This window comes from Glycine soja, chromosome 9 (genome assembly GCF_004193775.1).
Source record: "Glycine soja cultivar W05 chromosome 9, ASM419377v2, whole genome shotgun sequence".
NCBI classification, from domain to species: Eukaryota; Viridiplantae; Streptophyta; class Magnoliopsida; order Fabales; family Fabaceae; genus Glycine; species Glycine soja.
In genome coordinates this window covers 36,894,033-36,909,174 of record NC_041010.1, presented here as the reverse complement: position 1 = coordinate 36,909,174, position 15,142 = coordinate 36,894,033, and the positions used below count along the sequence as shown (strand labels likewise).

The window sequence follows — 15,142 nt, the reverse complement described above, 5'->3', positions numbered from 1 at the left end:
TCCCTTAATCTCCTTTATTTATTATTGCTTTATATTCATATTCAAATTGTTTTATTTGAATCAATATTTAAGAAGATTGTCATTAAGGGAATTCATAACTTGAATAAAAAGTGAAATAAATTTTTTAATTGGGGAAGTAGTTTGGAATATCTTAATTCAACCCCCCCTTCTTAAGATATCTGAGGCCACTTGTCTAATAGACGTCAACACATAATCTCACTGGAACCACTGAAAATTTTTATACTCGTAACTGAAAAATCAAAACCTTTCATACAACCATGCTATTGGAAATACAAGAAGCACATGAGATCAAAGTAAGAGTTCTCTCTTCGACGAAAGACAAAAACATGACTCTAACTCGCCATTTAACTCAAATTTGAACGAGGAAGTCATAATGTGACTCTTTGTGTGGTCTACAAGAAGGACCTCCACTATCGTGCACGATTGAGTCGGACAAGTAGAGAATTTTTCATTTGACATCTAAAACTAGGTCAGGCGAAGACAAGCAACGCAAAGATGGGTCGAATTATGCGTTATATTAGAAGATGATTTTGATTGGCCCGATCGGTCAAATCTCATCCACAATTGGGTGTTGTCAGTCTTCCTTGCCTTTGTCAACGCACTGCTATCGACGGCGACGATGAGACGATTGTTGTCATTAGGTGAGATGACAATTCCAATCATGTAGGGAGGTTGTGGTGGAGACGGAAGCAGGGGCAAGATAACGGTCTTTTTGGATTGACGGCGGGAGTAAAGCAACAAAAAGAGAAAGAGGTCATACCCATTTTGATTGCGAATAATTGGTGAATGAAATTATTATAATTATTAAATGATTAATAATAATAATAATAATAATAATAATAATAATAATATTATTATTATTATTATTATTATTATTATTATTATTATTATTATTATAGTATAGTGATCATTTTTAGTCATCACTATGTTAACTTAACTATTTTAAAATTTAAAACACGGACACAAATTTTTCTAAAGAAAATTTGAAAAAAAGATCAAAATGATACATTTCGAAAACATAAATGACAAAAATAAAAACATAATAGACCATAAGTAACATTAAATCATTTTAAAATTTAGAAGTTAATATAACACTAACGTTTCTAATAGAAAATTGAAAAAAAAGAGTTAAAATGATACATTTAGAAAACTTAATGTATTACAATGAAACTTTTAAAATTTAATGTACCAAAATAAAATAAGTGTGAAATATAATGAGTAAAAGTGATATTAAGTCTTTAATTAATTGTACAAGTTACTATAAAATTATAATTTTATATATATTTTTTTTTACATCGAAAGATTTTTATTTGAACGGATAGATTAAAAATGTAATTAAATCTAAAATTAACAATATACAAAGAGAATGAAATTTTATGAGAATCAGTGAGAAGAATTAATATTAATATTTTTTTGAAGAAAAACAAATATAAATAATTACATCTAACAAAAAAATGATTAAGACTATAACTTAAACATTAATCATTCATTCATTTTATTTTTTATCAGCCAAATAAATAATATATTAAAATAAAAGATAAAGGACACAAGGTACACCCAACCCTTACAATACATACATATACATTTACAACTGGAATTTTTGTAACTCAAATATATCCTCTATCCTACTGAAAACAAATGATAAAATGAAACCCACAATATAAATATATATAAAAAATAATTTGTTTGAAATTTAGGACTTTAGATGTTTGAAAACTTCAAATTTGAAGAAGATAAAATGCATATCTTGTTATTATTTTTTTGTTTGGATCCAACTTAGTTGACATATATTATAACTTTGGCACCTTTTGTAGTATTGCTGTCATATGCAGCATATTATCCCGTGCTTTGTGTTTTGGGGGCTTGTGTAGCTTGGAATCATTGTTAATTTTGTAAGATTCTGATCTCGTGTACTTTTGCCTGGGTACACCTTGTACTCAAGCTTTATACTCAATAAAATGATCTTTTAGCCTTAAAAAAAAACCCTATAACACCTTTTCCAGCAAATTATCATCTAATAACCTCGTAATTTTCTTTTGTATAGATTATAACTAACAGAGACGATTTCTTGAATTGGTACCTAAGAGTAAAATTTAGCGATTAAATAGTTACAGTCTCTAAATCGCTAGCATATATATATATATTTTTTTTTGTTTTTTGTTTATCATGATTGTTGCATATGATTGTTCTTAATTGGACCTAAATTGACGTACAAAGAATTGGGCACCCTCCAAAGTTTGTGAAAATGATGCACAGTTATTGGTCCAAATGTGAACCGGCCCGCATTGAAGTTATTGTGCATTATTATTATGAATAGAAAAAGAAAGGCTTACATTGTTTCAGTTCTCTATTATAAATGGAAAAAGACATTTGGACACTCAAATGCCTTTTGATACCTAGAGAGAAAATAAAAAATGAAAAAAATATAGGTATGATAGATAATATGAAGTGATAAAAAGAAAAAAGATATAAAAAAATAAGAAGCGTTGATATAATGTTTAAAAAATGAGTATTCAAATATCATCATTCATTATAAATTAACGTTTTCATTTCTCAATCACAAAGATGCTTTATTGTTTAGTACATTTGGATATGTCTTAGATTATGAAAGTAAATGATCACTCTTAATGATTTGTTTATAATCTTTTTCACCACCATGAAATTTAAAACCAAACTCAAAATTTATAAAATACTCAAGTCTATAATAAGTTGAGTTGATTTGAACTAGATTATTTATTTTTGGCTTACCAAAAAATGAGTTGGGTTGTATTAACTCATTTTTAACTTCAACTTATCCTTTAAAAAAAAAACTACAACTTATGATGAGTCAATGTGAATGGATCAGGTTAGCTTATTTTGACATCTTTATGTGAGTATTTGACAACTAATCTGAATTTCTAGGTGTCAAAAGTCATACAATATAATAAAATTTGTATATATATATCATCCAATTTTGACTCTATTGGGAGTTAACTTTTCTTAAATAACCTTTGGACTCAAAGTTTCAAAGTCAAGTCAATAACTTTAACCTTTACATCTAAACATCTAATTATATACTGACAAGGTTAAAAAAGTTGTTATCCATTATGATTAGAAAACACAATTTGGTCCTGCCCATGGTGTCCAATTTTGACAAGAATCGTAACCTTTCTTATTTTCCTGTTCCTCTAATGCGAAAAATATAAGATTATGTTAATAATTAGCAATATCATTAATTATTGCAACTATTTTTAAAATTATATTTTTATAAAATAAGAATTAAAAAAACTCTTATTTATTTAAATTTAGAGGGGATTTTGATAAACTTAAATAAACTCAAACCAGTGCATAAGATTAAAAAATAATAAAATTGAAATATTAATGTAACTTCCTCTATTGACTATTTTGTTTATTTGTAAAAATAATTAAATAAATATTATATTTTTCCTACTATCTAAGTTAATATTTTAATATCTGTATTTGCAATTGTATTTGAACTAAGTTAAAGTAATAAAAAATCATATTAATTATTTTTTTAAATATCATAGATAGATAAATTAAAAATAAGTGTGTAAGAATTTAAAATAAAATTAGTAAGCTCAAATATTGAAAATTTCGGGTAATAAAAAAAACTCAGGAATTATTGTACGTTTAAGAATATTTATTTGAGAGTAATTTAAATAATTAGATAAATGTAAAGTCAAATTAGTAATTTGTGCATAAGATTACGAAAAACAGAAAGGATGGTTATATTATTGTTTTCGTACTCTCACTGGATCTCTCATTAGGGAAGCCGAAGTATGGACTATAGGATTTGGGAGTTGCTATTAGCATTGCTTAAATTATTATTGGCACTACCTATGTGGGTGCCTTTTAGTTATATCCCAAAATTACCCCTTGGATGGAAATACAATACAATCATATTTTCGTTGCCTATATGGGGGTGAAAATATCAAATAAAAATGGGAATATGATTTTGTTGTTCAAGTGTACAATGGAATGGTGTACAACTAAATCGTGTTTTCATTGTTATTTAGGGGGTAAAAAAAATTAAAACAACAAAACTACAATTTTGTTACATGGTGTATAACATAATCATATTTCCTTTGTTGGTTGAGCATCAACACAAATTCATCCCCATCCCAAACCCACCATCCCAATCACACACAAATTCACTAACAACCAAATTTTAAATCCCAACACCAAATTCAAAAATCCTAAAAAATGATACCTTTACCTAGATTCACACCCTTGCACATATCTGGTTGTGAGAAAAAAACAAGTGAGGAAATAGGGAGGCATGAAGGACATTGCCCAGATCTGCGTGAAGGACGTTTGCCCATATCTATTTACATATGGATGGTGGGGTGAGTTGCATGAAGGAATATGTAGGAAGAAGGTGGGAGGGATGCATAAAGGAAGAACCAAGATGACCATGGGGTTTGGATCTAAGGAGGGAAGGGTGCGGGGGAGGGTGATTTTGGATCTAGGCTGGGATGGGGGAGATGTTTTGGATCTGATGAGAAGGAAAATGGGGTGTAGGAATTTAATGAGTAGGTAAAAGAGGGATTTCACAGAAAATGGTATGCCAATAGCAAATCTGATAGTGGAAATAATTGTTTCATAGGATTTTTGTTCTTGGGCTTTAAGCCCCTTTTTCTCATAAAGAAAGTAGTCTATATGATTTAATGGTCACTATATGATTTAAGGGGTTGCTATTTTGACCCCCAAATTCTATGAAATGACCAACTTACCTTCCTCCCTTTCCTACCCCCTTTCTCTCTCCTTCCTGTCTGGCACTTTCCTCTATTTGGTTGGACACCCCATCCCCTCTCCCTTGTTCTTTGTCTCTTATGAGTTATAGGTTTTTTTTTATCTAATGTATTATGTGTTGAAGATTTGCATTTTATCTTAATATGACACAATAAAATTATAATTCTGTTATTTTTTTGACCAGAGAATAGTGAAATCATCATTCCATTAGTATCTAAATTCAAACACTAACAGGATCATGCGTACATTCCATTACTTTTTTTTTTTTTATCGCAAATATATTTAAACGGAATCATGATTTAATGGTCCTTAAAGTACAATCTGCTGAAATATTGTCTTAGACTCGTAGACCAAAAATCTATAACTTCTCCCCATTTTGCTTTACCTTACCTATCTACCCTTTTGAAAAAATAATAAGTGAAGACGATTGTTCACTCTCAACAATAAAGTCGACAAGTCAAAATGTACGCATCAGTAATTATAATGTTACCCTCCTTCATTTTCAAGCTTTATGAGCCATTACAAGTGAACTTATTACAAATGAACTAAGAATACGATGAATGAATTTATCACGTTTTGCTAGCTAACGTACAACCAGACATATTCAGCAATTTATCTACTCATCACTATTGCTTATATTGATAAACTAATTCCAATTAATCATCACAACTAGTTAAGCTCAAATATGACCTTATGCTTTACTAGTTAATTTCTTTGCTATACCTAACTCACGTGTTGAAGGTATGGTGGTCCGTATATACAAAGGCCTATGGCCATATAGCATGTGGCGTGCTTCTCAGTTCTCACCTCAACTTTGACTCTCAAGTGCGTTCAGATATAAAATATTGGACCTTGCACAAATAAAAATAAATATAACTAATTAAAATGTTAATATTGTTAGCGTTGAATTTCTATGCATTTTTAGTGTAATTTTTTTACACTATAAATCAATTAGAAATTGTTACTTTGACTTTTAAAATGTTTATTGTAAAAATCACCAGGCTTAATATGTATTATAATAGGCTGTAATTGAGTGACAATGTATTTATATATATATATATATATATATATATATATATATATATATATTATTAACACAGAGACTATTTAATCACTCATATTATCAGGTGAGTTTTACATAAATTTTACTAAATAAGAGGCGAGAAATACATGATTTAACGGTTACTCTATAATGAAAAAAACAATATCTTTAAGGTGTGTTCATGCAACTAGAAACGAGTCTTGTTATAATTAATACTTTTCTTATAAAATAATAATAATAAAAAAAAGGAATTATGGCGGTACTAGAATTCAACTTCTTTTCACAGCCATTACATGTATCTAATCTACATCGCATTCTTTTCCTTCTTATCTGTCATTAATAGCCTTTAATCAATTCTCCACTCCCAACTCCTTCCAAACTTAAGATTTAAAAAAATAAAATACTTGCATAAGAATGGAGGCTCCTCATTAGGGCCAGCTTGTAACCAAATGACAATGATGGCCATTCGTTCATTCATCAATACAACTCAGTATTAATTGGTCCCACCCTTGAGCTCACGTGGATACCCTTCTCTCAATCAATCTAATCTTTCCACCATTGCTAGTTTTGCTTACCAATAAAGAAAGGGTTTGGTTCGGCTTCACAGGGCATGCCAAATTAATTAGGCCCATGTTCCTGCACATCATATTTGAATGTCACATAGGGTGAAGAAATAAATAGGATGTTAGCTATACATTTTTTAAATATTATTTCTAATATATATATATATATATATATATATATATATATATTATTAATTAAAATTACTTATAAGATTTGTTAAATAAACAGGCAGACATAAAAAGTTATGTAATTTTTTCACAAAATTTAGTCCATAACAAAGAATATGTTAAAAAATATATTAAAAGACAGTATTACTATCAACATGGTCTAATAAATAACCGAGTTTCTTAAATATACTGATTAATATTTGACTACTTGACTATATGTATAAAGATAATTTTGTTATGAGAGGAAACTCTACTTAGATAATCTCTGTCTCTCTCGATAAATTAGTCTTACCACTTCTGTTTCTAAGGATACTTTGTTTTTTTGTTATTTTTTCTTTTTTAAAAGACGGTATTTTAACATTTTTTTTATAAAATGAAATGGGAATGGAAGAATAGATAGAGGGTCACTCGGAAAAGTTGAAAAACACACACACATACACACAATATGAACGAATTCCCCCCCCCCCCCCCCAAACATACATACAAAAATTAATTAAATACTAAAATATACATATTCTTCCATTATTTATTAAAACATACATGTTTATTATTTACAGTGTAAATTTGGATTTCCAAACTTGAATTTACAACATGTTTCTCCAAAATTGTTGTGAAAACCAGTTGAGAATTTGGATTTCCAAACTTGAATTTACAACATGTTTCTCCAAAATTGTTGTGAAAACCAGTTGAGATTTCGGGTCCTTCTAACCTGAATTTTTAACGTAATTTTTATTTTTAAGAAAATTAATCTTTTAATAGATTTTAAAACAATATAAAGACATGTAAAAAAAAAATCATCAACAAAACAAAAATTAAACTTAAAAAAAATTCACAACATGTTCAAGTGCCATAAGTTTACAATTTATTTAAGTACCTACATGATAACTAAAAAATTATATGATAATATTTTCTAATTTTATTAATTCCATTTATTTATATTATTTTTAAATATATTAAAAAAATATTTTTTCTTTAAAATAAAATTTCATGTTGAGAATTCAGGTTGGAGGAATTCGAATTCTCAATGGGATTTAGTAAAATTTTTGAAAAAAATAGTATAAATTCGGATCTTTCTAACTTAAATTTACACTATGAACAGTAAATATGTATATTTTGGTAAATAATAGAAAAATATGTATGTTTTGATATTTAATTAATTTATTATGTATGTTTTGGAAAAAAATTCCAATATGAACACATACTCCTTCTCAGGGTTAAATGGGGGTCGGTTTGCCATTAAATGTAGCTACCAACAACTAGCTGCACAAATTAATTGCTTCCATATAGTAATGGCCTGAAACTTATAGCTTGCTGCTCTCTAAATATTTGCTTTGAGAATTGGGCTCTCCCAAACAACGAGTAGCATAGCATGTAGTATTAGCAGCAGCATATGTTGTTGTTTGTGGTCATCCCTTACAGCAGTGTTGATCAGAAGAAGACTATATAATAGCCTTTGCTCCAATCACTTCCTCTTGTTCATGCCATAAACTAAACCCTTTCTACAGTTACAAATCTATGCTACTCCACAAAGACTCTTTTTGCATGAGACATCCTCTCTCTTAAAAAACCCCTTCTTCAGTCAAACCTCCCCAATCATACTTTTACCATTTCACCACTCACACTTTTCTCTCCCTCTTATAATAACAACAACTTCCTCATATATACACTTACTCTCCTTCAATAGGGTAACTTTTTCAATTTGGTTGCTACCCTTTTGTTCTCTTTTGGACTATATATTGTATATTGAAGCCTAAAAGGTTTTGAAGAAAAAAAAAAGTGATGAGAAACTCTGAAGCACCAACACATGGTGGCATGATGGAGATAGAAGCAACAACAAGGCCTTCAGGGAATGGTTCGACAACAACCCTACCAGGGTTGAGTCCTCTGAGTGAGACCCTTTGGAGGGAGAAGGCCAACACTGCAGAGATCATTGGTGATGTCTCAGCAAGGCTCACATGGAAGGATCTGACTGTGATGGTAACTCTCAGCAACGGTGAGACACAGAATGTTTTGGAGGGTCTAACTGGTTATGCTGAACCAGGAACCTTCACTGCTCTCATGGGACCCTCTGGCTCAGGAAAATCTACTCTTCTTGATGCACTTTCTAGTCGTTTAGCTGCAAATGCCTTCCTTTCAGGCACCATCCTCCTCAATGGGCGCAAAGCAAAACTCTCTTTTGGCACTGCCGTGAGTCTTCCCCCCTTTTTTTGCCTTAACAAGTTACTATATGTGGTCTTTGGTAGCTAGATATGCGTTAAAATATATATAGGAGTTTCATTTAATACTCTTAGATATATTTTTAAAAAATGGTTTCGTTAATCAGTGGCCTAAAGGGAAAAAGATCATAGATAATATAATTTATTCTCTAAAAAAAAATTCTACTACTTTAAGTTTATTAACTGATGTCTTTAAAATACTGACTAACATTTACCCTTAAAAATGGAAACTTTATGTATCATGCGAAATTTGAGGATTTTGATGTTGTTACTCAGAAAGTTTCTTTTTGTTGCTTTCTTTGTGTGTCCACACTTGTTCAATTATTGACCCAAAAAACAACTAAATCTAAGCTCTTTGGATTTTCTGGGAACCATAACAACATAAGTTTTTTTTAAATGATAGATTTCTAATTTCAAGAATGGATCAAAATGTTTCATTCTCTTCTGGCTATGTACTAAATGCTCTATACTAATTAAATGCTACCTGTCCGTGTCTATGCTTGATTGGAAGAATATAAAGTTAGTTGGTGATAGCGCTTAATGTTACTTTCGTCATCTTTGTTCACTTTAAGATGTGTTTGGTTTTTGAACTTTTTGAGAGTAACTATGGTCTATGGTTTGTCTTAATTATATATGCCTAATAGACTATTCCATATGTTATGTTTGCACATTTAAGCATATTATAAACTTCTCATGCTACTTTTGCCAAATGGTACATAATTTGTTCCTAACTTGGTTCATTATGTGATGTAAACATAATTAATTAGGCCTATGTGACACAAGATGACAACTTGATCGGTACCCTAACGGTGAGAGAAACGATATCATATTCAGCTCGTTTGCGTTTGCCGGATAACATGCCATGGGCAGATAAACGTGCTTTGGTTGAGAGCACCATTGTGGCAATGGGGCTCCAAGATTGTGCTGACACAGTGATTGGAAATTGGCACTTGCGTGGGATCAGTGGTGGGGAGAAGAGAAGGGTCAGCATTGCCTTGGAAATCTTGATGAGGCCAAGGTTGCTTTTCCTTGATGAGCCAACCAGTGGACTTGACAGGTTGTTAGATATATATCACTTTATGTGCATTTAATTCCCTTGTCCTAAGTGATCCCACGTATACTATTTATATTTAATTATATAACTACTAGTACCATATGTGTGTGTAATTGTGCTTCATAACTGTGCCTTTGTAGTGATTGACATTTATATAGCAAAAAGCATAGTCATGTACGTTTAATCTTAATTTCTCCCCCTAACTGCAGCTTTTCCTATATGGGTTTTCCTTCTGGTCTAATTTTAAATAGAAAATATTATGTATAATAGTTTAATTTCAGTATACTGTTTGTGAAAAATATTTTTATTTGATAATCTGCGGTCATGTCATTTAATAAATTTGAAAATGTCAAATTTTACATGTAAATTTGCATAGTATCTCTTTAAAAAAAAATAGTTTTTTTGTTACAAAAAATTACTACGATAATTTTTTAAAATAAAGTTATCCTTATTAAAAGAGTTAGATTGTGGTAGTAAATTCATTTAAATATGTAGGTGGGATACTAATAAATGAGAATAGTATTGGAAAATAATAATTCATATACTTTCTTAAGTTTTTTTTAGAGTGATAAATATTTTGAAACAAATAAAAATAATAAAAAATGAGAGATTTTTTTTATATAATTTTTTACAAGAGAAAGATGTTTTAAACATGTCCTAAAATACACAGTAAAGTAAAAACCATTTTGATAGAAGGAGCGGTTCAGTAAGTGGATAGGTTAGCGAATTCTCTTTAGAAGTATTTTGTCTTTTCTGCTGTTACGTTTGGGAAGCTATTAATTGATGTATGCTTGTCTTGTAGGTGTTTCTAATTTCTATCTGCACATAATAATAAACTTTCTACTAGTATATATTTGGGGAAAGGAAAAACGTGCTGCAATAAATAACGGGCCGTGCACTGTCTCTTTACATTATTCATCTTAGAAATTCTTATTATCTCTGTAAAATAAAATGTACAAACAAATACATTTTTTTTAAATGAATTTGGAAGTTATGCCTTCGTCTTTTTGCTCTTCTACATAGTCACAACATCAATTTGTGTGCACTCTCTAAAGGGAGATTACAATATTCTATAAATAATACTATCTTTTTTCATAAACAATTGCAGAGGTACTAATTTTTGTGTTGAAGAATCAAATTTGTAAAGTGGAAACATGTCTTTTTTGCTGAACTCATTTTTTTTGGAATTTTGTGTTTTGTGGCAGTGCTTCAGCTTTCTTTGTGACTCAGACCCTACGTGCCTTGGCAAGGGATGGAAGAACCGTGATAGCCTCTATTCATCAACCAAGCAGTGAAGTGTTTGAGCTATTTGACCAATTATACTTGCTCTCTAGTGGCAAAACTGTTTATTTTGGGCAAGCTTCAGAGGCATATGAGGTTCAACTCACTTCTCACTTTTTTCTCTTTTTGCAATGTTTCTTAAATGTACCATGACTGTAAAGAAATGGAGCCTTTTTTGTGATTCTTGCAAGTGATTTTGTCTGCAGTTCTTTGCACAAGCTGGCTTTCCATGTCCTGCTTTGAGGAACCCTTCTGATCACTTCCTCAGGTGCATCAATTCTGACTTTGACAAAGTCAAGGCCACCCTTAAAGGGTCCATGAAACTCAGGGTATTCATCTTTTCTGTTTTATGACTCTCAATTTTGCAGCACTATATATATAGTCATTAATTAGTAGTCATTTATTTACTCTCCTTAAAAATGTACCTTTTTTTTCAATTGTAATTTGTAAATCTCTTTCCAAAAATTTTTAAAGCAGGCTTTTTGCAAGGTGTTGGGGGTTATTTATATTTTATTTTTAAATATTATTATTATTATTAGTTATGTTATGGCAACATTAATTTCAATATTTTAGTTTGTGCTTTTCATCAATTTATTTTATAACTACATAAGCCTTTGCTAACATTTTGTTTGAACCTTGATTTCTAGTTTGAGGGAAGTGATGATCCTTTGGACAGGATCACTACTGCGGAAGCTATCAGAACTCTTATTGACTTCTACCGCACTTCTCAGCACTCTTATGCTGCAAGACAAAAAGTGGACGAGATATCCAGAGTTGTAAGTGCTTTTCAATGGTAACTCATTAAAGAAAAATAACCAAACTTAAGAATGATGCAATTGAGTGCATTATATATATCCTCCTTTTTTTGTTCATTTTCTGGAGTCAATTCTCCAATGTTGTGATCTTAAGAATGTTGCATTCTGCAGAAAGGAACTGTGCTTGAAGCTGGAGGAAGTGAGGCTAGTTTTCTGATGCAGTCGTACACCTTAACCAAACGTTCCTTCATCAACATGTCAAGGGACTTTGGCTACTACTGGCTTAGGCTTGTTATCTACATTGTGGTCACTGTTTGTATTGGAACCATTTATTTGAATGTGGGGACAGGCTACAACTCTATTCTGGTACTTCTATTTATTAACTTGAAAGCAATTTGAAGTTGTTATAAATGGATCAGTTTGGCAATAAATTTGTCTTTCTTGGTGTTCATGTGTTTTCTTTCTTTTTGTTTTTCCAGGCTAGAGGTTCTTGTGCATCTTTTGTCTTTGGTTTTGTCACCTTCATGTCAATTGGTGGATTCCCTTCATTTGTTGAAGACATGAAGGTAAATGTTTCGTGGCCCCTATACAATCACTAATCACAATCCTTATTATACTCAGCACAGTGTAGTAGAAAATCTGACATTTTCTATTTCAATCATAGGTTTTCCAAAGGGAGAGGCTTAATGGCCACTATGGTGTCACTTCATTTGTCATCAGCAACACATTATCTGCAATGCCCTTCCTGATTTTAATCACCTTTCTCTCAGGAACCATTTGTTACTTCATGGTTCGCCTACACCCTGGCTTCTGGCATTACCTCTTCTTTGTGTTGTGCCTTTACGCCAGTGTCACAGTGGTTGAAAGCTTAATGATGGCAATTGCTAGCATTGTCCCCAACTTCCTCATGGGCATCATTATTGGAGCAGGAATTCAGGTATGCGTGTTCCTCCCCATAATCTAAGCACATGTACATTAAATTACGCACATCCAAAACATTAACATGTTTTAAACTGACAAAATTTAGATTCGGTTTCATTAGTGCTTTTAGTACTATTCTCTAAACCTCTAATTAGAATTAGAGTTTCACCTCAGTAATCTGCGGTGGCATTTAATGAAATCTTTCGTTACTCAGATTACTGAGGTAAAACTTCAATTCTGATTGCTGAACAATACTAAAAACACTTGAACTACATCTAAGTTTTGTCTTTTATCAATTGTCAGAGTACTAATTGCATGGCATGTTGCATAATCAGTTAAAACTAAGGAATGAAAATTGTGTGTTTATCTCTCTAGATTTTCACAAATATTGATAACTCTTCACCTATTTAACACCTATGAATAGAGAGAGAGACACACAATTTTCATGTGACAATATCATGTGAAAATTCAATCCGAGGATTCATTTTGTAAAACCTTTGAGCTTAATTTGCTCATTAATATGTAAAATAATCCAGTTGATCATACATTCGTACCTTACTAAATTGATTTTCCCCCCTTCTATTTTTCAAATTTCAGGGCATATTCATGTTGGTCTCAGGCTACTTTAGGCTCCCACATGATATTCCAAAGCCAGTGTGGCGCTACCCAATGTCATACATCAGTTTCCACTTCTGGGCACTACAGGTAATACGTACACATAGAACTAGCACACCTCAATTCTTGAAAGCCAAGCATGTGCATCTAACTTTGATGATTCAAAAACAAACAATGGAAAACTCTTTCAGGGTCAGTACCAGAACGATTTGCGCGGCTTGGTATTCGACAACCAGACACCGGACCTTCCGAAGATACCGGGCGAATACATCTTGGAGAAAGTGTTCCAAATTGATGTCAACAGATCAAAGTGGATAAACCTGAGTGTGATCTTCAGCATGATTGTGATCTACCGCATCATTTTCTTCATCATGATCAAAGTCAACGAGGATGTTACGCCTTGGGTGAGAGGGTACCTTGCTAGGAGGAGAATGCAGCAGAAGAGTGGAGCACAGAACACTACTATTGCACCTGATGTTCTCACTCAGTCACCATCTCTCAGAACCTATGTTTCCACTCAAACAAAATGAAGGCATCAAAGTTTGACTCAAATAATGAAGCTTTCATTATCAAGTAGGGATTAGACAAATATATATATAACTTAAAATTCTTCTTCTTATTTTTATACATTCTTGGTCTTTAACAATGTTGACATATACTCCAGAACTTCCCTAAGAATGGGATGAGTAATATGAAACTCTGGAGTGTTTTATTATTAAGTCTTCAACGCCCACTGTTCATAATTCTTTCTTAATCCCTAGTATATGTTTCAATGTCCTCCAAGACTCTTAGTATCAAAAGAGGAAAAAATATTTTATTTATAACAAAAAATTTAGGTGGGTTAAATTTCGGGGTTCACAAAGATCAGAACAAGTCTTAGGACTAAAAAAAATATTTTCAGAGATAATTACATATTATTCTCACCAACAAGATTCTTATGTATGCCAATCAAATTTACTTCTTTTTGAGATATGAATTAATTACTTTCTAACTGAATCAATCTTTTTTAAAAAAAAAAACTATTTTTGTGCCAGGAAAGGTTTACCCTCTTCATATGTCTAGAAGCACCATAATCTATGTGTTGGGTACCAGTGAACAAGGGCGTCATAGTCAAGCTTTTAATATTTAGTAAGGAATCACTAGCGAACTTAATAGCACATCTGACCTCAAAATGTTAAGACATTAAATATATGAGTATTTGTTACTTGTACGTTACTCAATATATTCATTTCTATCTTTTTTTTTTTATAAAAAAAACATATTCATTTCTATTTGATGTGAAATTTCTTATTTGCACGTGTAAGGTGTACCCCAAACAATCTCTACGGCACATCGTGGGTAGTCATTATCATCATTGTAATCTTAGACTACTCTAGGTTGTGTTTTTTTTTACATGAAAATTTGGGTGAAGAGGATATTTTCATTCTTTAAACTTTATTCTAATTCATAACCGTCTTCAAGCATTAGCTATTGCCAGATCAATACTATTAACACACTGCTTGACCTTTTCTAGCATTTATTTGTTATCTTTTATAAGTAAAAATTGAGATGTGAATTCTTAAGGTATCATCTAAACCTTTGAACTTTTATTAAGGTTTAATTATCCTTATAATTATCATAATTTTTTCTTTTAGTTCGTATAATTTAAAACATTCTATTTTAGTTTATACTATTACAATTTTTTACCCTTTTTGTTCTTGTTGTTAAGTATGGATTAATATTTAAAATGAATATGGGGTGATTCATTTAATTCA

At 31.2% G+C, this 15,142-nt stretch overlaps 1 protein-coding gene across 1 annotated transcript; it reads left to right on the top strand.

Moving 5' to 3' along the window:
* The first annotated feature begins 7,857 nt into the window (after nucleotides 1–7,857).
* LOC114368670 (ABC transporter G family member 11-like) lies at nucleotides 7,858–14,142 on the top strand. Its single transcript, XM_028325896.1, has 10 exons — nucleotides 7,858–8,733; nucleotides 9,530–9,819; nucleotides 11,022–11,193; nucleotides 11,304–11,426; nucleotides 11,745–11,873; nucleotides 12,024–12,218; nucleotides 12,332–12,418; nucleotides 12,517–12,789; nucleotides 13,371–13,478; nucleotides 13,580–14,142. The coding sequence occupies exons 1-10, from the start codon at nucleotides 8,326–8,328 to the stop codon at nucleotides 13,916–13,918; spliced, it is 2,124 nt and encodes a 707-aa protein (XP_028181697.1). The 5' UTR covers nucleotides 7,858–8,325; the 3' UTR covers nucleotides 13,919–14,142.
* The last annotated feature ends 1,000 nt before the right edge of the window (nucleotides 14,143–15,142 follow it).